At 32.6% G+C, this 26,664-nt stretch overlaps 1 protein-coding gene and 1 long non-coding RNA gene across 6 annotated transcripts in view; one reads left to right on the plus strand and one right to left on the minus strand.

Annotated features, from left to right (window-relative positions):
- The window catches only part of LOC127733922 (transient receptor potential cation channel subfamily M member 2-like), a 125,114-nt gene that overhangs the window by 59,503 nt on the left and 38,947 nt on the right, over positions 1 to 26,664 (plus strand). The window contains exons 1-5 of one of the 4 annotated variants that reach the window (XM_052243391.1): positions 8,823 to 8,963; positions 12,979 to 13,169; positions 13,537 to 13,721; positions 14,503 to 14,629; positions 15,205 to 15,352. The exons of 2 other annotated variants lie outside the window; for them this stretch is intronic. In XM_052243391.1, coding sequence (XP_052099351.1) covers positions 12,983 to 13,169; positions 13,537 to 13,721; positions 14,503 to 14,629; positions 15,205 to 15,352 — 647 coding nt within the window. In that variant the 5' untranslated portion in view covers positions 8,823 to 8,963; positions 12,979 to 12,982. Of the gene's footprint in view, positions 1 to 1,292; positions 1,639 to 8,822; positions 8,964 to 12,978; positions 13,170 to 13,536; positions 13,722 to 14,502; positions 14,630 to 15,204; positions 15,353 to 26,664 lie in introns of those variants that run through there. One more of the 4 variants, XM_052243395.1, reaches the window with a different exon arrangement.
- Positions 17,068 to 25,778, minus strand: LOC127733924 (uncharacterized). Of its 2 annotated transcripts, none has more exons than XR_007997293.1 (3): positions 25,535 to 25,778; positions 21,657 to 21,832; positions 17,068 to 17,168 (listed from the first exon to the last, which is right to left on the minus strand). It is a non-coding gene; the product is annotated as an uncharacterized LOC127733924 (long non-coding RNA). The 2 variants fall into 2 exon arrangements; XR_007997294.1 differs by lacking the exon at positions 25,535 to 25,778 and adding an exon at positions 22,955 to 23,166.

A 26,664-nucleotide genomic window follows, 5' to 3' on the forward strand; every position in this document is an offset into this window, starting at 1 on the left:
ACTAAAGATTGAGCAACACGAACCCCACCAAAAACTGATGGGTGATCTCAGGTGCTCCGGAAGGATGAGCAGATCCTGCTCCACATGTGGCACCTGTCGTGTTACTCATGTTAGTACAAACCCGGTAATAAGTCTAATTTGGTAGGTCACATTCGGGGAAAAGGGGACGGAATTGTAGATACGGCATTTGGAACATATCTGCTAATATCTGTGAAATGGATATTCCATAACGGTCATACTATTCCATAATATTCCATATTCTGCAATTCCCGATAAATCATAGAAAAGTCATCATTTAAGTGATGTCCTTTTCCCAAATGTTGTTTTGTATAATAATTTTTAAAAAATGCAATTCAGATGGATTTACATTACATAACACAAAAATTCAGTTCTAGTTCATTTTTTTATACAATTGCTACTTCTTGTTCTAAAATAGAGGATCGTTGCATCCTTTCGTTGAACATTGATGCTTCTTCAATGGGGCAATTGCAGATACCAGTGTATTGTTTTGGGTTCTGGGTCGAGAATAATAATTAAGACATATATCAATTGGATGACTTTTGAATAAACATCTTTTAACTAGAGTTTTAGTTGGACTCATATTCCAAACAGACATTTGGTGAATTGATTGATTGGTGGTAAATAACGCCACTTTCACCACTATTGGTTATTTCGCGGCGTTTGTATAATGCATGAATTTTTTTATCAATTTAATATTTACCTAGTAACCTTGTCAGACATTATTTAAAATGACTAAAAATGACTAAAAATACTAGGTATAAAGCATCCTTTCTGAATGGGGACATCAAATCTGATGCCTTGTGTAAGGAGAGTGCTTAACTCTCTACACGTTAAAAACTCTTTCACGGATTAGTTTTTTCAGTTTCGAATGTCCTTCTAATCCATTTATTTAAAACGTCAAAATCTGCTAAAATCTTACAAATTTCAGTTTTGAGCCTTTTTTTGCATTTACAACTTAAGAGTCGTGCTAGAAATTATTTATCATGTTAAAAAATATACATTATGTTGTAACAATTACAAATTATACACTATATGAAGAAATGATACTGTGACTTTGTCTTTTTTAACTTTTTTGATTCGAGTGTCACTGATGAGTCTTTTGTAGGCGAAATGTTCGTTTGGCATACAAAATTTTAATCCTGGTATCTATGATATGTTTATTGTATTGAAGATTGAAAAGCTGTTTTATGAAATGGTCCTAGAGTTTAAGAAATCTAGAGAAAACTTCTTGTGTCTCTTACAGCATTCACATCAGAACTTCCTCTTTTCAGATCGTGACGCATTTAAAAGAATGGAAAGATTACAGGACATCAGTGCTAACAAATGCATCCGCACAATGAAGATCTGACAAATTCTTTTTTTCTGGAAAACAAAATATTACACAACCAACATATCATATTTTAGACAATTTTGTAAGCAATGAACTATTTGTTTTGAACTTATCTTCTAACGGTCTTAAAAGTATTGTGATGTAGTTATTGTTGTTAAGACCCTTGTTTATCGTGTCGCCTTCAATGAAAATGACAGAAGCAAGACTAAGGCGTGCTGTTTCTGTTATAAAGGTTTCTCTAACTTTTGAAAAGTCAAAATAAAGTCTATCAAATATTTTTCATTTAATAGGCGAGTTTATTATTTAAATTTCTACAACATTTACATATATATTTGTTTTATGCACAGCGAAAGCTGCATAATATAATTCGCATTAGCTATAGCTTTAATGAATATTGTAAACTTTTATGAATATATATATAAATATAAGGAGACGTTGTGTGACTGCCAATGAAACAACTATCCGTAAAAGATCAAAGGACAAAGATGAGAACAATAAACTGTCGGCTTCAACAATTAGCAAAACTCATACCTTATAGTAAGTTATAAAAGACTTAGGAATGACAAAGTATTAAACAAATTATATTAGAAAACCGAAAGCCTAATTTATAGTACATACTAGATAAAAAAAAGCAAATATATACTTTTAAAGTGTATTCAATTTAACAGTAAAAAGATACTAATAACCAGTGAGTATACAATTGTCGGTAAATGATTTGATGCTTTGAATTTCTTTTCTTTTTCTCTTAAAACCATAAATTTGTATAATGGTAGAATATTACAATCACTCAATGAAAACAAAGTCCAAATTTTTGCAATACCGACAAGAAACGCAATGACTTAAGCATAAGTAGTACAGAAAAATTGACAACAGACTAACTGTACTTGATTTAAAAATAAGAAGATGTGGTATGACTGCCAATGAGACATATATCCGCCAGAGACCAAAGGACGAGGCAAATACAGGTGACCACACGGCCTTCAACAATGAGCAAAATCTATAAATACACTGTATATTAAGCTAAAAAATGGCCGAGTATGCAAAATAGGAAATAATTAAAAAAAAAAAAAAAAAATAACGGCCTGATTTATGCTATACACAGTTAACGAAAAAAAAATTATGACAGACAGTTACCAACAACAACCAATGGATTACAAGCTCCTCAATTGAGACCGGCATATAAAGAATGTGAAGGGGCTAAACATGCATGGGAGTGCTAATAACCCTCTAATCTTGGACAGTGATGTAAAAGTACAATGTAAGGATAAATTTTGATATTGAGTTGGAAGGGGCTAGACTTATTAGACCGGTGATGAGTGCAATGGCAACTTACAAAAAGAAAGGCGAAGTATACATTTTTTGTATGCGTTAAGTATTTCTTTGAACTGCATCTGAACCCGTTTATCCCATTACAATTTTATATCATTAAAACGGAAATAATCATAGCAATGGCATGTTATTTTCAAACAAAATTCTGTTGACAGGTTGTCAAAAATCCCTATTTATAGTTAAAAATTACGACACCTTTTACGTGCATTCTTAACATTTATAACAATTTCGCACATTTTTAATTGATTGTATTTCTGGGAGTATGAATATATCATATTTCGATATTCAGATGTAGTTCAACGAGATATAAATGATTACAAAATTTCATAAAATTCCAAAGTATCCCCAGCCACGTAAACTTTGCCTCTCGAAACAAGACTTGATCCTTCAAGAAAATGTTGATCATGCAGCCTTCTATCTGCACAAGAAAAAAATTATTTTGTCTTTTATTATTACTGGGCGTGAAATCAGTCTTTAGATGTTAGGATTTGTGCATTAATTGTATCTAATTTTAATAAATAATTATACAAAATGAAATTTAAAATGTTTTTTGTTATCTGAATTGAACACAATGGTTGATTTGTCTTATCATGTGGAAAGAAGCAAATAAATTACAAAGTCATATATGTACAAATTACGAGTTTGTTCACGTTTTTTTCAAAGTATTTTCTGCTCTTCCGGTGGCACCCACCGTGTTACTCATTGCAAGTAAAATACGATGATAAGTCGCATTAGGTCATGATTGGGGAAAAGAGGACGGGATTGTGGTTTCGACGAGTGGAACACATCGGTAGTCATCTGTGACACATCCATCAACTCTTAGAAATATAGAACTGCATACTAAACTCTTTGGAAAAAAAGAAATAAATTATTTTGTATTCTGTGACTTTTGACAAAGTTTGATACAGAGGCCTTATATGCAAATTGAAAGCTTATGGAATTGACGGAAGCTAATTATATTGTTTAAAGATAAAGTACATGATAGGAAACAGAGAGTAGCATAATTCGTCTTCTTCTTTTTGTTTCAGCTGGTGTTCCCTAGGGATCAGTTCTGGGTCCTTTTCTCTTTGTCTTATATATTAATGAAATTGCTCATAAGCTTACATCACTACATGTAGTTTATTTGCTAATGACACTTCATTCAGTTATTCTGGTAACGATAGAGAGCAGATCAGGTCTTTTATCGACCGTAACCTGAAAGAGCTCGATGAGTGGTATACCAAATGGCTTATAAATGTCATTTAACTCTGATAAAACTGAATTTATGATTTTCTCAAATATTGAGATTCTAGTCTTCAGCTTTTCCTAATTTGGTAAAAATATCCCTTTAAATACATCTCATAAGCACCTAGAAGTTAATTTCAGTAGTGCAGCAAAATGAAACAACCATGTTGAAGTATAATTACAAGTGTAAAGAAACATTTAAATGTTTTGCGTAAACTTAAATACCGACCATCTTTAAACAATTAAGAAAAAACTGCATCTAGCTTTTATTCGACCAATTTTTGAATATATCACGGAAGTGTGGCGTATTTGTGGTATATGCTATTCACATAAATCCGAAAACTTGCAATAAGAGGCCGCAAGAATTGTAACGTGTCTACCAATTTTCACTAAAACTGAAACCTTGTACTCTCAGGTTGGCTGGGAATCCCTTTTTGAAAGAAGAAGAAGAAAATTAGATGTTTTATAATATGAATCAAAGACATGCACCAGAGTACCTATTTAATCTTGTCCTTCCATGTGTACAAGTACAACCAACTATCCGTTGCGAAATGGTCATGATATTATTGTTCCATTTTGTAGACTTTCCATTACTACTGAATAACTTATTCCCTCCACAATACGATAGTGGAATAAGCTTGATCTAAAAATTCGCAGCGTCGACTCTATATTTAAATTTAGGAAAGAATTGAAAAACGATAGTCTCCTAAGTAAAAGTTGAAATGTTTTATTTGTACGGTCCGAAGAAATTAAATATTATTTTTGACACAATTGCGATGTTCCACTACATTCTTAAACTATGACCTTTTTCGAGCTAGCATTATAAATGACCCTTTTTGTCAATGTTGGTCAGATATTGAGGATGTTCATCATTACTTTTTCGTTTGTCCAAAATACATTTCATATAGAGAAACTTTACTCAATAATCTTAACTGGCTTTCCGAAAAACTTTTTTTAGATACAAAACTATTTATTTGCGGAAACTTTAAACTTTCCAATTAACAAAATATCCGAATTTTCAAACATGTTCAAAATTTCATTAAAAGGTCAAACAGATTTCTTGTAACTTCATTAAACGTTATTGATACTGACACAGAACATTATCATCAACACCCACGTCATCATCACAAAATTATATGACTTTTCAATTTTTCCTACTTTTCTCTTCTTTTTTAATATAGCTCATATTATATTCTATAAAAGAGGGACGAAAGATGCCAGAGGGACAGTCAAACTCATAGATCGAAAACAAACACAACGCCATGGCCAACTTGAAATAAAAAGACAAACAGACACATAATAGTACAGATGACACAACATAGAAAACCAATGACTAAGCAACACGAACCCCACCAAAAACTGGGGGTGATCTCAGGTGCTCCGGAAGGGTAAGCAGATCCTGCTCCACATGTGGCACCCGTCGTGTTGCTTATGTTATTACAAATCCGGTAAATAGTCTAATTCGGTAAGTCACATTCGTGAAAAGGGAGGTTATTGTAGTTACGAAACAAGGAACATATCCGATATCATCTGTGAAACGGTTATTCCATAACGGTCAACCAATTCGTGATGGCGTCCGTAAAATTTACAAAGGGATGATTTCAACTTCCCCATTTGGAACTCTTGGTTTAATAGCTTCCTTGTGAGCAGCAACCCTCTATCAAGGAAATCATGATAGGAAACACAAGCCCGGGAATATCGTATCAATTGGGAGATATATACTCCGTATGCAGGCGCTGCTGGAATGTTGCTACATAGAAATGGAAAGTTCACAATTGGGAAGCTGAAATCATCTCTTTTGTCGTAAAGTTTTGTTTTCAACCGACCCTCCTTGTCAACTGTTTGCTTTACATGCATGCTCATTATACAAGTATTATATATATTTATATTGTAATACGGAGACATTATACAAGTATTATATATATTTATATTGTAATACGGAGACATTATGCAAGTATTATATATATTTATATTGTAATATGGAGAAGACTTCATAAGTGAAGATTTACTTGTGTCTAATCCATTTTGCTTTAATTTAGCAAATAGAATATGTTCAGAATAATTCTGTAACACAGATAATACCCGAATGGTCAACCAAATTATGATGATGTCAATAAAACTTTCGAAAGGACGATGTCAACTTTAACATTAATTTTGGCGCTCTTGATAAAATAGCTTCCTTGTAAGCAGTAATCCTTCTTCAAGGAAGTGAAGCTAGATTCGCAAGCAAAATATTGCGTGAATTAATTTAAAAACTTACAATACTAAGGGGGCAACACAAGTCCAATGAAAACAAACAACTGCTCTTTGGGCGGGTTGTAATCTCTTTGACACATTCCCCGTTTCAATTCTGAATTCAAACATCGTTGCCAATAAGAAAGACGAAGAAAAGACATACAACGATTACAAAACACTGCCCATAAAATAAAATATTGAGCAACAAGAACCGCACAAAGAACGGAGGTGAACTCGGGTGACCCGGAAGTTCCTGCTCAACTAGTAGCACCCGTCGAATTACTCATTGTAAGCAAAAATACGGTAATAGGTCGTTAAACGTTTGAAAGGGTGATTTCAACTATACCATTTTAAAACTTGGTGCAATAGCTTCCTTTAAAGTTTAAGACAATATAACTGTCTATCAAGTAAGTCTTAATGGTCGTGTTCAGCGACCAACACCACTCGGCCAACTAGCTTGATCTAGCTTCCTATGTCACGTGTTCAACTAGACTATAACGACATATAAGGTCAAGGTCGACAGAAACAGTGCAGCAGGAGTTGTCACTATTTCAAAGAAGCATGAACACCCTCGATTCTTAATAACATAAGCGTGCACACACTGAAATATCTCGCCTGCTTTACTGACCATTGATTTTATTTTGAAAGTCTTAAAGATAAAGGTTTAACTACTAGTATCACATAAACTTAACATTTTTAGATCCATGAAGATGAGGTCAAGGTCAGATAAATTCTGTCAGACAGACATGTACACCTTACAATTATTCCATCCACAAAATAAAGTCGGCTTATTGCTTATAGTAATTGAAAAACAGACCAAAACACAAAAACTTAACATTAACCAATGAACCATGAAAATGAGGTCAAGGTCAGTTGAAACCTGCCAGACAGACATTGACCCCTTACAACCATTCCATACACCACATATAGTTGACCTACTGATTATAGTATCTGAGAAACGGACCTAATCACGTAATTTAAACCTTGATCACTGATCAATGAAATGATCCCTGTCAGCCGAACATGTAGTCGTTGCAAGGAATCCATATACATGTACCAAATATAGTTATCCAATTACTCATAAAAAGTGAGAATTCACATGACTAAAAAACTATTATCTTCAAGCAGTCACTGAAACATAAAAATGAGGTTAAGACAATGGATATATGACAGACGGAAACTTCATAACATAAGGTATCGGCATACAAGGTATGAAGCATGTAGGTATTATACCTTATGAAATATAAAGCTCTATACAAATAGTTTACACCGCCTCCACCGCCGCCACCGTCGCCGTCGGATAATAATCTCTATGTCTCGCATTATGCGCCTTTCGTCGCAGTCGAGACAAAATTTACAGATCTAGAAAAATAGAATGTTATCATATTTCTTTGGCACATTGTAATTTTTATTTTTTTGTCATCGTGTAATATAAATGTTTGATTTCCAATATCAAGTAATAGACTTATTCATTCTTTTACTTAAGATTGACACTTCTTATTTCTTTGATTTTCAAAACATATCCCTATCTAAAACTTATTCATGTATTAGAACATAACTGTTTCTATCCTCTGTAGTGTTTGTAAAAATTATACGAAAACGTAATCTACAGAAGAGACAAAATATCAATACATTTTGTACCTATAGGATTTTCTTTCGCATACGTTCGATTTTCAGTTCTATTAAGTAAAAATGTTATTGTAACACGATTACATATAGATGGTTTCTTGAAGAATATCCTAGTATGCTAGAATACACACTAAAATCCATTGAAGAAGTGGGCAGATTCAGTGTCCGAGGAAAGGCGAGTGAAAATGTTAAAAATGGTAAATGCAAAACGCGAATTCTCGAAAATGCAAAAGCGGAATCATGAAAACGCGAAAAGCAAATTAAGAAAAAGCGATAGCGAAAACATGCGGCGAAATGAATGTGTAATGAATGCGATTTCGCGTTTTCGCATTTACCACTTTTAACAATTTCTCCCACCAAAGTCCGCGATCTGATATTGTAGACTCGGGCTGATTCTAGGACCGATATGGACAATGCCATGGATTATTCTATTATCTTGTTATATGTCTTTCGGAAGATCATAAATGGTCAGATTCAAGATTCAAGATTTGATTTTTTATTTAATTATCACCCCTTGTATACAAAACGTATTATCATTCATAATAAATAGTGTATTATATTAAACATAATATATATAGATCCTAACAGTAAACCATCGTAGCTGAAATAGTTAAACATATATGTATGCAAATGTCATTTTGTTAGGCATGAGAGACTGTTAAAAGAATTACTGTATACAGCAAGGTCATCATATTCTTATATATTTTAAAAGATTTACAGAGTTGTAAATGTATATACATAATTATTTTTTCTATCTAGGATGTACATGATATCTAACTTTCAATTGTAAACTTTTAGAACATTTGTATTATCACCACTAAACAAAGAAATATCTATAGACCAGTAAATGATTATAGGATTTTACTTTTTAAATGCCTTAAATCATTTTCCATTGATTGAACAGTACTGAGAAGTTGGTATCAATTGACATTTTGTATTGTATACAAATATAAACAATTTTTTCAGAAATTCTTTTCCACGTTTATCTTCGATTCGGATCAACTCCTCAATGTTTAATCACAGCTAATACATTTCATATTCGTTTGTTTGAAGAAAACAATATTCGATATGCATGCAGTATTTTAATTTGTTATATAATTGCAATTGCCAATGGAAAAAAAGAAATCATTTGGAAGACTATACATAAACAGTAAGAGACTACTTAAGTGCAGGAGACGAACAAGTTCAGAATAAGGTAAATATTTAATTTAGTTTCTGTACTGATTTTTTTTCTGTTACACTTTACAAGTGTTGTGTTGTGTCTATTGGTATAAAGGATTTACGGAAAGTCTCGGTACTGACTGTATACACCAACTTCGACAGGAAAAATGAAGGGGATCGTCTCAAAATTTAAAAAAAAATTGTAGTAAACGATTTGCATTTCAGTAAACTGTTAAATACAATTTCACAAATAGTATACCCCGGCCCTTTTGTTAGCTCATTTGGTTAAAGGTATGCGAGTTATTGTCATGATCACTGGGCATCCGTTGTTGTCCGTTGTCTTTTCAGGCATAAAAAGTATTTAAACCAAACTTGGTGTATGGGTCATTTAAAAAAAATTCACACTTATGCTAAAATTTGTATTTTTAAGTGTTTAAATGAAAAATTGTATCATTTATTAGTCTTTAAATCAATAATAAACACGATTTAGATCCATTTATATATGAGATTAAAAAATATTATTTAAGTGTTTCTTGATTATTCTATGTAACACGTTTTTTTACAAACTAAAATAAATTTCAATTGACGTTCATGAACTGCATGTCTATCCTGTTTATGTTATGTTATAACTTTTGAAGAACTTCTTTGTACTATTGTAACTATATGGTGTTTGAGAAATAAAGAATCGGAATCGGAATCGGAACCGATACTTAGTCTAGATTAACCGGTCAGTTATTTCTCCTTTTGAATATGAAACTATTCAGTAATGATTTAAAAGCACGAAGATCCTATAAATTGTACACGACACGTTTCTTACATCACAGTGTAGAGAAAAGAATTCAAAGCTTGAGTAAAAAAATAAGTGCGTACCCTTTTGTCATGTCTATATGAGCGGTCGACTTCTCGTCAAAAACTACGAAATGTAGGTATGAAATTAGATGGTAGAAATGTTTCTGGAATGATCCTCCGCCAAAACTATACAGGATTATTTCGACAAATTTATAAACGTGGCTACCATAACCTGATTTGGTTAATAACAGATTTTCGTCAACAACTGATTAGCCCATTCAAACAAAACTTGATAGACATTCCTTTAGGTAGCCATTTACCCAAATTGTGTCCGATGGCCCATGAAGGTTGTCAGAATGGTCACATAGACTCTTAGAATAATTAGTTGGCACAAATTTTCAAGTAATTTTTATCATCACTGATTATCTGTCCCCCCCCCCCCCCTTCCCCGCTGGTTAACTAAACTTCTCTTTATTTTCGTATCTGTGGAACAGGGAATATTTCTATTGGAAAACCGGATTTTTTTATTTATACACTATAGCATTGTAGTTGCAGAAAATCATCCAAAAGTACTTATCTGGCGTCATATATTATGTCTATGAGCTTGACGATTCATCAGATTAGATTGTGCTGTTAAGAAAACTCTGAATTCAAATTTTGGTGCTTATTACCGTCGGAGCAATAGCTTGGTTTTATTTACCCCAAAATACTCTATGAATCAAGTGCTTCTTAAAATTCACATTTGTGACGACCCCTTTCATTTTACCTCAAAGTCAGTGTCAACAGTCGGTACCGAGACTTTCCGTAAACCTCTATTGGTCCTATAACTTCTTGACCATAGAACAACTGTTCGTATTTTCATATAACTTTAACATGCACTCGTCATGTATTATTCAATGATTATTTTTGAATTTAATAATTTCTTATGATAGGACAAAATGAATATACCCATCTGCCATTTTATACTAAATTATTAGAGATTAATAAATGAAAATAACACTTTATAAGTTTGGGGCTCAAATCCAAAAATGTTAAAAGTCAAGGATGTATAGATACTTAAATACATGTACTTGAGAACCTATATGACCAAACGGGACCTAAATAATCAGCTCAGGGTCAACTTTGTCTGAGGAACCTTTGTTCCCTTATTTTTTTTAAATGCATCTATTTTTTTACTTATCATCAGAAATCCATGATGACTAGCACGACTGATGTTACTGAAACACGCTCATGGCTGGCAAAATAATATATATTTTTTTTTCTGAAATTTTGAAAGATATACGATTTTTCTTGGTGGTCGGAAATCCCGATAGCTAAAATGTCCAAATAGACAACTAGGCAACTAGACAACTTTCCCGTTAATAATACCGATGACAACTAAGAATACGACAGCAATTGTCATTGGTAATCAGGTTTTGCTGTTTTTAATTATTTATGAGTGTGGTCTACTGAGTTTTAAGCTTTTAACGAGTTAAGTGCATATGCTATTTCATATTCATCATACTTGGTTCAATTATTCACAACTAAGATAATAGAAATGGCCAAATTAAAGAAGCCATCAGCAATTTGCTCGAACTCTAGAAAGAAATCGTAAGAGTGAATGTTGAACCAGTCAATGACAACAAAAACATTTCTGCTATGAAGCATGTCTTCGAATAATCACAACACAGAGATACATTCAAACTTGAATTTGAACATAAGAAGATGTGATATGATTGCCAGTGAGACAACTATCAACCAAAGACCAAATGACGCAGAATTAAGCAAGTATTACGTACGGCCTTCAACAATGAGCAAAACCCATAACGTATAGTAAGCTATAAAAGACCCAGAAATGACCAAATGTAAAACAACTCAAAAGAGAAACCAACGATTAATGTACAAAACAATATAAAGGAATTACAAATGTGATATATAGCGACCAACAGCAAACAGTGAATTTCAGGTACCTGATTTGAGACAGACACATACAGAATGTTGCGTGGTTAAACATGTTTGCGAAAGTTCAACCATCCTCAATCTGGGACAGAAGTGTTACAGCACAACATAAGAAGAAACTATAAAAATAAGTTAAAAAAAGGCTTATATACCAGCTCTGATAAGTGTTTGGTATTACTATAAATTTTCACTTCTTCGTACTATGAACATCAAAATTATTTATTTTGTAAAAATATTTCCTTTCTCTATCTGAACTGTACACGTATACCTAACAACAAAATTATTTTTATTTACCTGTGTTTAAAGTAATTGCAAATGGCTGATATTTTTGTTCAAGTATATTGTTTTTCTTAAATTGTTTAACATTTCACAGCGGTATAACATGTTACTTTAATTATTCTTCCCTTAGTTTATTTATTTTGTATTTGCATTGTATCATAGATCAAATTTATTTGTTCAGTGTATGTTCACCGGTGTTAATATGTCTTTTGATTGAGTTAAACCATTTCAATTGATATTTTATAGTGTGTTTTTCTATGTTGTGATGTTACACTATTGTTTCAGATAAGGGTGAAGGTTTGGTACCGTTAAAACGTTTAAACCCGCTGCAATTGTTTGCACCTGTCCTAAGTCAGGAATCTGATGTTCAGTAGTTGTCGTTTGTTGATGTGGTTCATAAGTGTTTCTCGTTTCTCGTTTTTTATATAGATTAGACTTTGGTTTTCCCGTTTGAATGGTTTTATACTAGTAATTTTTGGGGCCCTTTATAGCTTGCTGTTCGGTGTGAGCTAAGACTCCGTGTTGAAGACCGTACTTTGACCTATAATGGTTTACTTTTATAAATTTTGACTTGGATGGAGGGTTGTCTCATTGGCACTCACACCACATCTTCTTATATCTATTGACTAATCAGATCGACACAAATCATAGAAAAACAATTAACAAAAGGATTTAAGACACACCAACCGATATAAGAGTACTCGCAGTTACTGATAGCTAGTTCAAAGCAAATTAAAACTGATAAATAAATCATGTTTCCCAGAATAAAATCTATCAGTGCACATCCGATGGATTGAGTGTAAACCAGTCTGAGTAAAACATGACCTTATACAATGCTAAAATAGAAGTATCATTAAGATGCTGGATCTTAAGTGTTCATAACTGTATATGAATAAATATTTAGCTATATTTTGATTTATAAATAGCAAAATCATTTTGTACATTTTTTAAGTACCGATAAAAACAATATTGAAATGTTATAACAGTGTTAAAGCATGCAATTAGAGCATACCATGATATGGAAAACCTTGTATATTTTTTAGTGTGATGACTGAAACGTTATTACTCGAACCAAACGTCGAAAATTTGACAAGAGACCTTACTAGATTGGGTAATGATAGATATCCTAGGCTGGTCCTCTCTATAATAGGGGATTCTAGCAGCTTTGTACCTAAACCATGGCTTACGCCTGTATTTCAGTTAGGATTAACGGAAACAGCAAAAGGGGCAAAAGGTATGTATCACAATTATTTGAAATTTTATCTTTTATACTTAACAAATATAAATCCTCAATCCCAATATCTTCTGTCAACACAACTTTGAAAAAGAAACTTACCTCATTAAGTAAATTTAGCCATATATTTCACGTTTAAAGATATTTTACAGTTTGACTGCATTTCTATTTTACAAAAAAAAAGTATAAATACTATGTACATTTGACAAAATAAATCAACAGACAAGGTTTAAAAAGTAACTTGGAAAAAAGAAAGAGGCGTTAAAGCAAAACAATTATAAATATTTGTTTTGTAATGTAAAATGTATACCGCTCATCTGCATCCTGTCCTGATATTCATATTAGTAAAAATTTTTTGTGTATGTAGATTGTTTGGTGATATATAAAGGATCAACAGAAAAAGTGAGCAATTTAGTATGGGAAGCAATTGACGATTTCTGTGTCTTAAATGAAGGCGTCAGTGAAAAGTCAAACATCACTCTAGTCGGCTTGAGACCGAATGAACCAAACATAAGGGACAGAGTTGAAAATGTGGAAAGACATCGAACAGACGTAGGTATAGGGGGTTTTCAAATAATGTTCGTTAGACACAAATCATATGTGCTGCGGTAAGAACTTTTAAGTTGTATTCAATTGAAGAGATGTTTAAGAAATGCTGAATTTTTCCAGAAGAATTTCCAAGAAAGATAATTAAATATGATCATCGTATATCAACACGAAGGCCCCGAGTTGACAAAATTTGAAACCATTTAAAATAGACAACCGACAGCCTGATTTGTAACAAAACAATTACAAAAAGCAAATATGACGGACATGAACCAAAGACAACCACTGAATTATAGGCTCCTGGCTTATGACAAGAACATAACGAATGTAGAGAGATTAACATGATTGTTAGCGCTCAACCCTCCCTTTAACCTTGGTCAGTACTGTAACAGTACAACATAAGAACGAACTGTAAACATCAGTTGGAAATGGCTTAACAGATTGATACGAAACCCAAAAATGAAGCATAAAAACAGAAGACACGAAGTACTGATCTAGGAGTACTCCAAGTTGCTAAAAGCTAGTTCAAAGCCGTTTACAACTATAATAAATAAATCATGCTCTCTCAGAATAAAGTATCAATCAGTACACATCCAACTGATTAATTATTTCTTACAAAAGTATAACAATGAATCACCAAAAACAAATAACAAAACACCACAGACAAAATATCGAACTAAGAATACTCGATGTTACTGTTGTCTTTTTTAGAAAATTTACCGGTATGTACATTTCGCTGCTTTGACTGGTCATTTTTATCGTATAATTTACTTATTCTAAATTTCAGTTGGTGGAAGAAAAATATTATAAACTTTATTGTGAAGGCTCCGATGAATACAAAATCTTTCATGCCGATCTTTTAGAAAGTATTGCAAAGGAGTATGTTCCATTTGTTGAACTTGGAAATGACTTGAGTATGTTTTATTTTCATAATGATTTTAAGAATGATATTAACTATAAAGCAGTTTTGTCGTTGCTTTTTCATTTCTCGTCTGCAAATATTTTTAGAGATAGTCAGTTATCAATATATAAAATCAGATGAACAATTGAAGCTTTCTCTGGAATAAAGTCTTACAAAGAGAAGGTCTGTCACTGGTTTATTTTATTCAAGTTTCATTAACAAAAATGAACTCAGAGGGTTTGTCAAAATAATTTATCATGAATTTTATTCATCTCGGAAATCGTTTGACTTATTGGTACTTTTACAAAAAGCCAAAAGTCTTTCATACATACTATAATCTATAAAACATGAATATGGGTAGATCCTATGTCTCTCTTTATTCATCTATTGTAGTCGGTATAATCAAAACGACACAAAATTCAAAAAAGACTTCCATTTGCTTTTTTTTTGTAAACTATCGAACCGTTATTTTAGCGTTAAGTGCTTTTCCTGAAGTAATTTCATTGACTGTTCTTTGGTTATTTTTGTCCTTTGGTCGCCGTGTCGTACACTTTCCCCACATCTCTTATTATTCGTATTTGTTTAAAGAAATAAAGATCCCGGTGTTGGTAATAGTGGCCGAAGGAGATTTATCTACGTTGGATCACGTCGTGAAGGTATTAAAACGAGGTATACCTGTCTTAGTTTTAAAAGGATCTGGTAAAGCTGCTGACCTGATTGCAGAATGTATGGACAAGTAAGAATTGTGTACCATATATCTAATTAACAGTTTGGGAAATTGGTCAACAAAATAATAACTTGTATATATATATATATATATATATATATATATATATATATATATATATATAAAATTAATATAATAACTTTAAGACAGACGTTCTCCATCGGATAAACCGTGGTTATACAGGGCAAACACCATAATATATAAATACTTCGTCTCAAATTTAGCCCAACAATGTTAGATCTGCCAATTTGTGTCATCATCATATTGTTTGTTCTTCCCTCAGCGAATATACATAGACGTCTAAATATGTGACGTTCTCCATTGAATACCCTGTAGCTATACGGGGCTTACACCTTAATTTAAATATATATAGCTGCAAATTTGCGTCAGCACATTTTGTTTTCCCCTCAGCGGTATTGGAACCCCTGCATCTGAGTCATCGTGGCAACACCGCCTGCACTGAGTCTAGTTCCCTAGACCACTCGAACAAATAGGCTAAATAAAAAATATAGCTTTCGTTAGTCGAGTAATGCACTTCCTCGTCGGCGTTATCTAGGGTTGTACATTGTAACACATGTACAGTACATGATGTATAGTGGCAAGTAGATGATATACACCTTGCAGATCAGCTTTTTTTTGTTTGCCGTAAAGGATGGTCATTTTTCCTACCATGCCGTCACATCAAATATATATGTATATATATATATACAATACAGTTCAGTTTTGCCAGACAAGTTAATCACTTATCTTAAATGTCAAAAAATAAACAAATAAAAGAACACACTTAACACTATAACATATTTAACCTAAAGTTGACCATTATTTTTTTTAATGTACATGGTAGTCATTAAACACTGGACACTTTTAATTTGCAAAACACTCATTTGCAAATCCGCCGCCGCCTCTCCTTAGACCTACAGTGTCATGTATATAACCAAAATGTGCGGAATTACATGGGATTCAATAAATTCATTGCTTTTCTGCTGTTATTATTACATATATTTTGTAATTTGATTTAGAAAAACATGGGATTTTCAATATCCCATGGGATAAGGCAAATCCCATGGGATTGACCATTATCCCATGGGATTTTGGTTAAATCCCATAGGATTTTTTTGGGTCCCATGGGATAATTGTAGTCCCATGGGATATTTGTTGTCCCATGGGACAAAAAAAATCCCATGGGACTATAACTATCCCATGGGATTTTTAATATCCCATGGGACAAAATAAAATCATATGGGATTCAAATTATAAATATACAGTAAATAAATGTGTATGTTACAATGAATTCTGTTTGGTAGTAAATTGTTTTAAGATGAATCTTTTTAGTTGAATATCTTTTTTTCCTTGGAAATGTTAATGCAATTATATTGTTCTATAACTGTTCAAAACTAAACTTTTAAACAACAAAGCAGATAATGTAAGTATCAATATATGTTTATTTATGAATTCTAGAATACTTTTTTGAAACAAACACAACACAATTTTTTCCCATTTGAAATCAATGAAAACGCTATTAATAGGCTTAACATACTAGTAGCTTTTTACATAAATCTAATTTTTTTTTGGATATCCCTCCACCCAAAAAATTAATAGTTTCTTATCATCCAGCATTGTGTGATCGTAATGTATAGTCCACTTTTTGGCCATCAGCACAGAACATTGTCATTATTGTGGTTTTAATATCTTTAGATATCTAATAGAACTTCAATTCATGACTGAGTGATGAAAATAATAACTGATCTGACTTTTGTCTTTGAATTTATTTTGGTCTTGTTTCTGTGTTTTCTCCTTTTATTCTAAGTGATGAATTTCAATCCTTCTGAAAAAGAACCAATAAAATCCGAAGTTATGGATAATAAAAATTGTTTGCATACATGTAGCAATAACATATGATTTTCAATAAAAATAGCTATGCGGTATGGATTTTTCTGATTGTTGAAGGTTGTCCAGTGTCATCAGTTGCTAACCTCCTACATCCTTTGGTCTCTGATGGACAGTTGTCAAATTAGCAACATACCACATCTTCCTATTCTAATATAATATATTATATAACAATCAATTTATGTATTCTTCTTTATAACATTTAGGTATTTTCCCCAGTTATATATATATATAGATCAATGTTAAAACTTTAGGCAAATACAATAAAATTCCATTTTTCACAAGAATTTGCAATATATTATACAGAAAGCCAACAATAGAAACAGCACTTCTTTAAGCTTCTGAAGTTCTGAAAGAGTTCCACTTGTGTTTTATTTCAATCAGAAAATACATTGAACTCTTTGGACATGTTGGAAATTATAACATTGATACAAAAAATTATATTAGGTTTTTTTTCTTATTTTTGTGTTGTATGGTTGCTGTCTCATTTTTATATATGGTTATACATATATCCTAAATCTTCTTTTTTTTAATACTTAATCATTAATAGTAAAAATGGGATATTTTTTATTTTGATAATCTCAAAACATTATTATTCTATCAAATAACTTATTTCCAAGTTCACAAAACACCAATGTGTCAGATATTAAATTTAAGACATGTATAAACATGATCAACAAGCAGTTGACAGGATGTCATGCAAAAATCTCACTAATATTAAACTTTCACAAAAACTCCATACTCAGCGAGTACTATTAAAGTTCTTTATAGTACAGGACAAATTCCTAGTATAGGACGACATGCCTGGCAAACACTAGCATGTGTCAATGTCTAGTCAATCATGTAATCAGGCTCAAAATCTTAGTTTGGCACTGAATTTAAAAATTCAACACATAATGAACATGTGTATGAAATTCAACTTCATGGTAAGCTATGTACCTTAACCTAAAACTTTAACCTAAGAATGTACTATAATTTCACATTATGACATTTCTATGTTCAGTAATCCATAAAATCAGGGTAAAAACAGTAAATGTGGTGTATAATGTATAAACAAGAGTGCACACGCTGAAATGTTGCGCCTTCTTTACTAATCATTGATATCATGTTGATAGTCCTAAATATAAAGCTTTACTACAACTATCACATAAACTCAACATGATCCAAGAAAATGAATTCAAGGTCATATAAACCTGATAAGAAATATATGTACACCTTACAATCATTCAATATACTAAATACAGTTGACCTATTGCTTATAGTTTCTAACATAGTCTAAGAAGCAGACTTAACCAAGAAAACTACACATTGACCAATGAACCATAGAAATGAGGTGAAGGTCAGATGAACCATGCCAGGCAGACATGTACAGCTTACAATCCTTCCATACAACACATATAGTTGACCTATTGCTTATAGATTAAGAAAAACAGACCAAAACACAAAAACTTAACACTGAGCAATGAACCGTGAAAATGAGGTCAAGGACAAATAAAACCTGTTAGGCTGACATGTACATCATAAAAAGTTTCCATACACCAAATATAGTTGACCTATTGCATTTAGTATTAGAAAAAAAAGACCAAAACTCAAAAATTTAACTTTGACTACTGGACCATGAAAATGAGGTCAAGGTCGGATGACACCTGCCAGCTAGACATGTACACCTTACAATCATTCCATACACCAAATATAGTAGACCTATTGCATACAGTATAAGAAAAACAGACCAAAACATAAAAACTTAACTATAACCACTGAACCATGAAAATGAGGTCAAGGTCAGATGACACCTGCCAGTTGGTCATGTACACCTTACAGTCCTTCCATACACCGAATATACTAGACCTATTGCTTATAGTATCTGAGATATGGACTTGACCACCAAAACTTAACCTTAAATATAAATAAAATGCTCCGCTGGGGCGCAGCTTGATACGACCGCAGAGGTCGAACCCTGAACAGTTGGGGCAAGTATGGACACAACATTCAAGCTTGATACAGCACTGAATTTGGATTGTAATTAAATATTTGACACAGCATAGGTTTCTGACACAGAATGAAAGTGGTCTAAGAACTTAAAAAAATTTTAATTTACCTATTCAAACCATATCATTATTATTTGCTTTTATATATAAATCAGAAATAACCAATTTAAAATGGAAAATTTTAAAGAAAAAAAAAGGAAAAAAAAATCCCCCCCCCCCCAAATGTTTTGAACCCCCTTATGATTCATCATCCCCAAACTCAATCCCAGCCTTCCCTTTGTGGTATGGTACCTTGCAGTACAATTTCAGAGAGATCCATACACTTGAACACAAGTTATTGTCTGGAAACTAGAAAAATGCTTGTTTTTTGGCCCCTGTTTGGCCCCAAATTCCTAAACGTTTAGGGCAATTACCCCCAAACTCAAACCCAGCTTTCCCTTTGTGATATGGAACCTTGCAGTACAATTTCATAAAGATCCATACACTTACACACAAGTTATTGTCCTGAAACTAGAAAAATGCTTGTTTTTTGCCCTTTTATGGCCCCTAATTACTAAATTTTGAGGGAATTACCCCCAAAATCAATCCCAGCCTTCCCTTTGTGGTATGGTACCTTGCAGTACAATTTCAGAGAAATCCATATACTTGAACACAAGTTATTGTCTGGAAACTAGAAAAATGCTTATTTTTGGCCCCTTTTTGGCCCCTTTTTCCTATAATTTTTGGGTAATTACCCCCAAACTCAATTCCAGCTTTCCCTTTGTGATATGGAACCTTGTAGTACAATTTCATAAAGATCCATACACTTACACACAAGTTATTGTCATGAAACTAGAAAAATGCTTGTTTTTTGCCCCTTTTTGGCCCCTAATTCCTAAAATTTGGAAGCAATTACCCCCAAAATCAATCCCAGCATTCCCTTTGTGATATGGAACCTTGTGATACAATGTCAGATAGATCCATAGACTTGCACACAAGTTATTGTCATGAAACTAGAAAAATGCTTGTTTTTTGCCCCTTTTTGGCCCCTAGTTAATTCCTAAAATTTGGAGACATTACCCCCAAAATCAATCCCAGCATTCCCTTTGTGATATGGAACCTTGTGGTACAATGTCAAAGAGATCCATGTTATGTCTGGAAGTTACAAAAATGCTTATTTTTGGCCCCTAATTCCTTAACTGTTGGTACCATTACCCCCAAAATCAATCCCCACCTTCCTATTGTAGTATTGAACCTTATGGTAAAATTTCATTGAGATCCATTCACTTAAACTAAAGTTAGAGTGCGAAAACTAATATGTCTTTGGACGACGACGACGACGAAGCCTGAACGTCATACCAATATACAACCACAAAAAATTTTTTGCGGTCGTATAAAAAGAAGATGTGGTATGATTGCCAATGAGACAACAACTCTCCACAAGAGACCAAATGACATAGAAATTAACAACTATAGGTCACCGTACGGCCTTCAACAATGAGCAAAGCCCATACCGCGAAGTCAGCTATAAAAGGCCCCGAAATGACAATGTAAAACAATTCAAACGAAAAACTAACGGCCTAATTTATGTACAAAAAATGAACGAAAAACAAATATGTAACACATAAACAAACGACAACCACTGAATTACAGGCTCCTGACTTGGGACAGGCACATACATACAGAATGTGGCGGGGTTAAACATGTTAGCGGGATCCCAACCCTCCCCCTAACCTGGGACAGTGGTGTAACAGTACAACATAAGAACGAACTATAAAAATCAGTTGAAAGAGGCTTAACTCATCAGATGGATAAAAATACAAATACTACAAATACAAGTGGACGTGGCCGGGTACTCGTACATCCAAACAACAAAAAAAGACACTAAGTACAGATCTGAGAGTACTCGCAGTTACTGACAGCTAGTACAAAGCCACTAACAACTAATAAAAAAAATCATGCATCTAAGACTAAGTTCTTGTTCACTGATCCATGAAATGAGGTCTAGGTCAAGTGAAAACTCTCTGACGAGCATGAGGACCTTGCAAAGTATGCACATACCAAATATAGTTATCATATTACTCATAATATGAGAGAAATTAACATTACAAAAAATCTGAACTTTTTTTTCAAGTAGTCACTGAACCATGAAAATGAGGTATGAAGCATCCAGGTCTTCCAACCTTCTAAAATATAAAGCTTTTAGGAAGTTAGCTAACGCCACCGCCGTAGCCACCACCGGATCACTATCCCTATGTTGAGCTTTCTGCGACAAAAGTTGCAGGCTCGACAAAAATACATGAACATTTTAAAGTACTAAATTTTGAGTATATACCTGTAAAACCACAAGTTACTAACTTAAGTTCATGGTGAACTGTAACCAAAAACTTTAAGTGAATACAATTTAGAGAAAGACAGATGGATGCACGAACACTATCAAAACAGAGCATAAAACTTACCGAACAAGATGTTTTACATTTATCCTTCAGAAGCAGGAAAATTCTCTGCCCTCCATGATATAAACTTCAAATTCATTCATGCAAAATATGAAAATCTGCAAAAGTAGGACCTTGTACCGCAGCTTATCCACATTTTGACTTTTGAACTGCATTGTTCTTTTCATCTGGCTGACAACCTAAACATAAAAAAAAATTATAAACACATATAAATTCTGGATTAACTTCGTGTATTTATTTTTGTTGGTACAAACAATTTTTTCCAACTTTAAACTAAATCTGCCTCTGCTTTAAAAAACAATTGAAAACCATTATTAACTGCATGTATTTATCTTAATTGAAAACAATTTCTTGAGTTTTTCTCATTTGTATCACCCTGTTATTATATATAAATTTTATTTTTGTCCCTTTTTAAAAATAGGAATGGTTTAAATTCCTCAATATCATGATAATTCTAGGTCAGTCAATTAAAAATGTATGAATAAATTATTTAACCTATATACTATCATTTTCGATAAAAACTAGGCTCTGTGTTGAAGACCGTACCTTGACCTATAATGGTTTACTTTTATAAATTGTGACTTGGATGGAGAGTTGTCTCATTGGCACTCATACCACATCTTCCTATATCTACAAACAGATTTTATGGGCCAGCAGACATTATACCCTGGAGGTGGTTTTAAAAAAAGCATACGACTTAGATGTACCATAAGCATGGAAAAACAATTCAGCAGTCAGTTTCACAAAAATCTTACAAATAATATTGATAGTAATTAAGTCATGTACAATACAGTATACTTACGATTACTTGTAAGTTTGTTTTTTTTCTCAAACCGACTCAAGTATACTTATAATCAATCTTAGTCGTAAGTATTAAGTATTATTCACCTTTTGGATAATTTGTTGGTTTATTTTATCCAGAACATTTCATAAGGGAGGGCCGGCTCCAGTCATGCTTCAGTGATCCCTATATAATCAACCAAATTTTTCCCAAGAAAGGGGGGCCCGGGCCCCCCCCCCCCCCCCCCCTGGATCAGCCTATGATATATGTTTATATATCTCTCCGATATGCCATTTCAAATCAAATGTGTATTAAATAAAACTTTACACTAGAAAAGTAATGGATAGTTACTCATTTGGGAAACTTTCAAATTCACAGCATGCCGGTTCCTGTGACTGTGTTCAAAGTGGTGGGTTTTCACCCTCGTTGTATTGCGGAATAATGATTTAGGCAAATTGAGAAAAACATCATGTCTGTGGTTGATAATAGTCATTAGTGTGTGTGCATTAATTTTCTATACCTTCTTATTTAATATCTTTCCAATTTTGAGTACTGACGGCAAGTGTTGTAACGTATAGTGTACCAATGTCTTGAGACCCATGTGCTATTTTACAAGTGCGATCGAGGAATGCAGGGGAAAGAAACTTATCAATTATGTTTATTCTTAAGACAAAACTGAGCCGCCGTAAAAATGAACCGTGTCGAGAAGGTTACTGACACGTAATAGGGCAGAGACATATATACACATATTATGTCTCTGTTATAGGGTCATCCCTCGAGAACATTAACTAGTACATTGATAATTTACTATGCAGTCAGTATCCCGAAAAAAAACGTATGGATGCAAAACGCTTAGTGGTTTCGGCTGACTACTAATACGTGCACTTTGTCTCAAAATAACCCGGCAGCGTTAAAGCAGAGACATATATACACAGAGATTGGCAACTCCGTGAAATCCCGTTGAAAAACGCGGCCCGGAATGAGATTCTCGTCGATAATTATTCTACAACATGTAGACAAGTAAGGGATGAATAACCTCGATAGCTAATCAAGAAAAGTAATAGGAAAACTTATTTCAGATCAAATAAATTCTTTTTCTAAAAAACTACTTGAAATAGTTGTATTTTTTTTAATGTATTTGATTGAGAAAATATTTTTTCTTTTTTTCGGCATTTCTTTTAATTTAAAAAGTAAAATCTGGTAATGATCATGATATTACAAGAAACATTTCTTTGCTAAAGTTTGCTTCTAAATTACACAGTGAAATTATGTGTGTCCGATTTTCCGGTCATTATTTCCATAGAGTTGTGACTGTGGATTCACAGGTGTGCGATTACGCAATTTATTGCCCTCCGATCACCTGAATTTTGCCGGAGGTGAAGTTCTAAATGGATTATTACTTGGTAATTGTTTTTACAACTAAACAAATTCTGACATATTATTTTAACCATGACCAGAACTTTATTTTAACAGAAGCACTGGGCTATACTATGAATAGGGTAAACGGACAGAAAGTCACAAATTGGATAGAACAAAAAGTCACAAAAAATTTATTGCCAATTGTTTGAATATATAAGAAAAAGATCTTCAAATAATTTCTTTTTTTACATTTATTCATTTTTAAGTTCAGGAAATTGTTCATAAGCCTTGATAAATGAAAAATTATTAAATTTTAATCATGTAAATAATATATTTCTTGGCAAACCACTTTGACATTTTGTTATCATAACAATTATTTGATCATCATGAATATTTATTGAATACATTTTAATTACAAAGTTGCTTCATATATTATAGTTCAATAAAAAATAAAAAATTTATTTTTAAAATTAGTGTTTTCTTGTTCAGAGAAAAATAATCTCAAAACTGAATTGTGACTTTTTGTCCTGTGACTTTTCGTCCGTGACTTTTTGTCCTGTGACTTACTGTCCTACATTCTACTATAGTATATATATGTCTCTGGTTAAAGTTGAAATCAGGATGATCTTTGGGGTTTGGGGGGGGGGGGTCTTCTTTTTCTGTGTTCTTTATTTTTTTTTAGCTATATTTCTAAAAACTTACACTTTTTGCTCATTACTCTCTTTCCTCATATTTTAGCATTTCATTATTCTTTAATATTTATTGTTTGCCCGTTATTCTCTATTCTGTTAACCCCATCCATACCCTCTTATGTGGACTTAAGCTTTCGGTAGTTTATTTTATCCTATTTCTGTCTATGTGAATGTAAATACATTATTTATCACAAAACAAAAACTTACTAAATATTTTTTTATGAAGTCCTCACCAGTTGCGGATCAAAAATGTCATAAGGAGGCACTAACTGTCATGCATAAAGAGGGGGCCCGCTTCAGTGATTCTCTAAATAATCAACCAATATTTTCCAAAAAAGGGGCGGGCCCCCATGCTCCCACCTCAAAACCCTTACCACTTCGTATCCTTGAATTCAGATTCAAGATCTCTCTGACTAAAGTAAGTAAGTAAGTCACATTTGATTATATCAGGTTTTTGAATTGAACTGGCGGATAGTTGTTTCATTACCAATCGTACCACATCTCCATATTTTTATATATACGAAAGCTTTATTCATATTTTTTGATGTATTGATGAATGTGTAAAGATGCAGCAATTGTAATACATTTCAAAATACAGCACAAGAGATGCAGATTATATAAAACTTATCAGTCGAAGACATACTGACAACGCCATGGCAAAAACTTAAAAAAGACCAAATGACGTACAACAGTCTATAAAATTAACTATAGCATACAAAACGCAAACATTTAAAACACTTAAGAAGCACCCAGAAAGTCAAATAGAAATTAAAAGAATAAATAATTTGTAAAGACTTTCAACTAGGCCTACAGCTATATTTTCTTATCGTCTAACAGTAAACATAGGTTCTGGTATTATGTGATAAGTCATTTTTTCATGCAGACCCAGTTTCATTGATACCTTGAACTTAAAGTGGTTTTATGCATATCAGCCCAGCTTATGTGTGTAATTTTATTAAACAATTCAACAATACACGTTCTAAACAGGTTAAATCAATTTAAAAATTTACAAATTCAGATCTACTGGCATTCAACACCCAATTACTTACTTGCTGTATATTGCTAACTTTGATTGTATATTGTCAATCCCTCCACATCGTGAATACGCCATGCGAGGTGTTGGCTAAGTTTGATTCAGGCGGCTTCGAAGCGTAGAAAAAAATCCAGGTAAATGAAAGTGTAAAATTTTGTTGTTGAAAATTTAAAGTACTAAATTCCTAAATTTGTACTTAACTCCGTTCTACGGGTAAAATGGTTGTTTGATAAGAAAATAGGATAAAAAGCATCCGGAAAAATTAATTATCAAATTAAAAGTATTCGTAAATGGATATGAAAAAACTTAACAAGGAATAAGTATTGGTAAAAGGACAGAAAGTCGCAGTACAAAAGTTTAAATTAATTATTTTACAATTGTTTAAATATATGAGAGAAAGTTCTGGACGAATTGACTTTATTTATAGATAAATGTATTTAGTTGAGGAAATGATTAATTCGCCTTCAAATAGTTTTTTTTTATCAATAACTTATAAAAAGGAGACATTTTTGACAGCATGAAGCCAGTTAATTACCAAACCACTTTGGCAGATTGTTTCCTTAAAAATCATTATTCAATATTAATATTCAAAAATAAATTTTGTTTACAAGTCCGTTTCCTTTTAACAATGTTTCAGAAAAATACTGAAACGTTTTTAAAATTAAGTTTATTCAAAGAAAAAGATATCCTAAAACTGAATCGTGACTTTTTACTTGTTACTTTTTGTTGTACGTTCTAAGTGTCAATCCTAGCAAACACAAATTTGGAAATAAAATCGATTACAATGTAATATGTTAGAAGGAAAAAGGGGGGTTAATGAACAAATTATTACTATACACTCACATACTTCTAAAAAGATTTGCATATGTAAGTTGTCTATAGATAATGTTAAATTAGTTCAGGAGTTTCAATTAATTTAGGAGAAAAAAAAGATTATAAACAGTTTAGTTTTCGACGCCTACTACTACAAAAAATTCTGATTCTTTTTGTAGATTTGGTACTTCAGTTTCGACTCAAAATTTCCTATTGGAATTGTTAGATACCAAATATTTAGGAGAAGATTGTATTTGTACTTTATGTAATTGTGGTGATATTGGCGACGCGATTCATTATATAGTATAGCAAGGATTTGTAAAAATCCTTGAT

This window comes from Mytilus californianus, unplaced genomic scaffold (genome assembly GCF_021869535.1).
Source record: "Mytilus californianus isolate M0D057914Y unplaced genomic scaffold, xbMytCali1.0.p SCAF_3, whole genome shotgun sequence".
Lineage (NCBI taxonomy): Eukaryota > Metazoa > Mollusca > Bivalvia > Mytilida > Mytilidae > Mytilus > Mytilus californianus.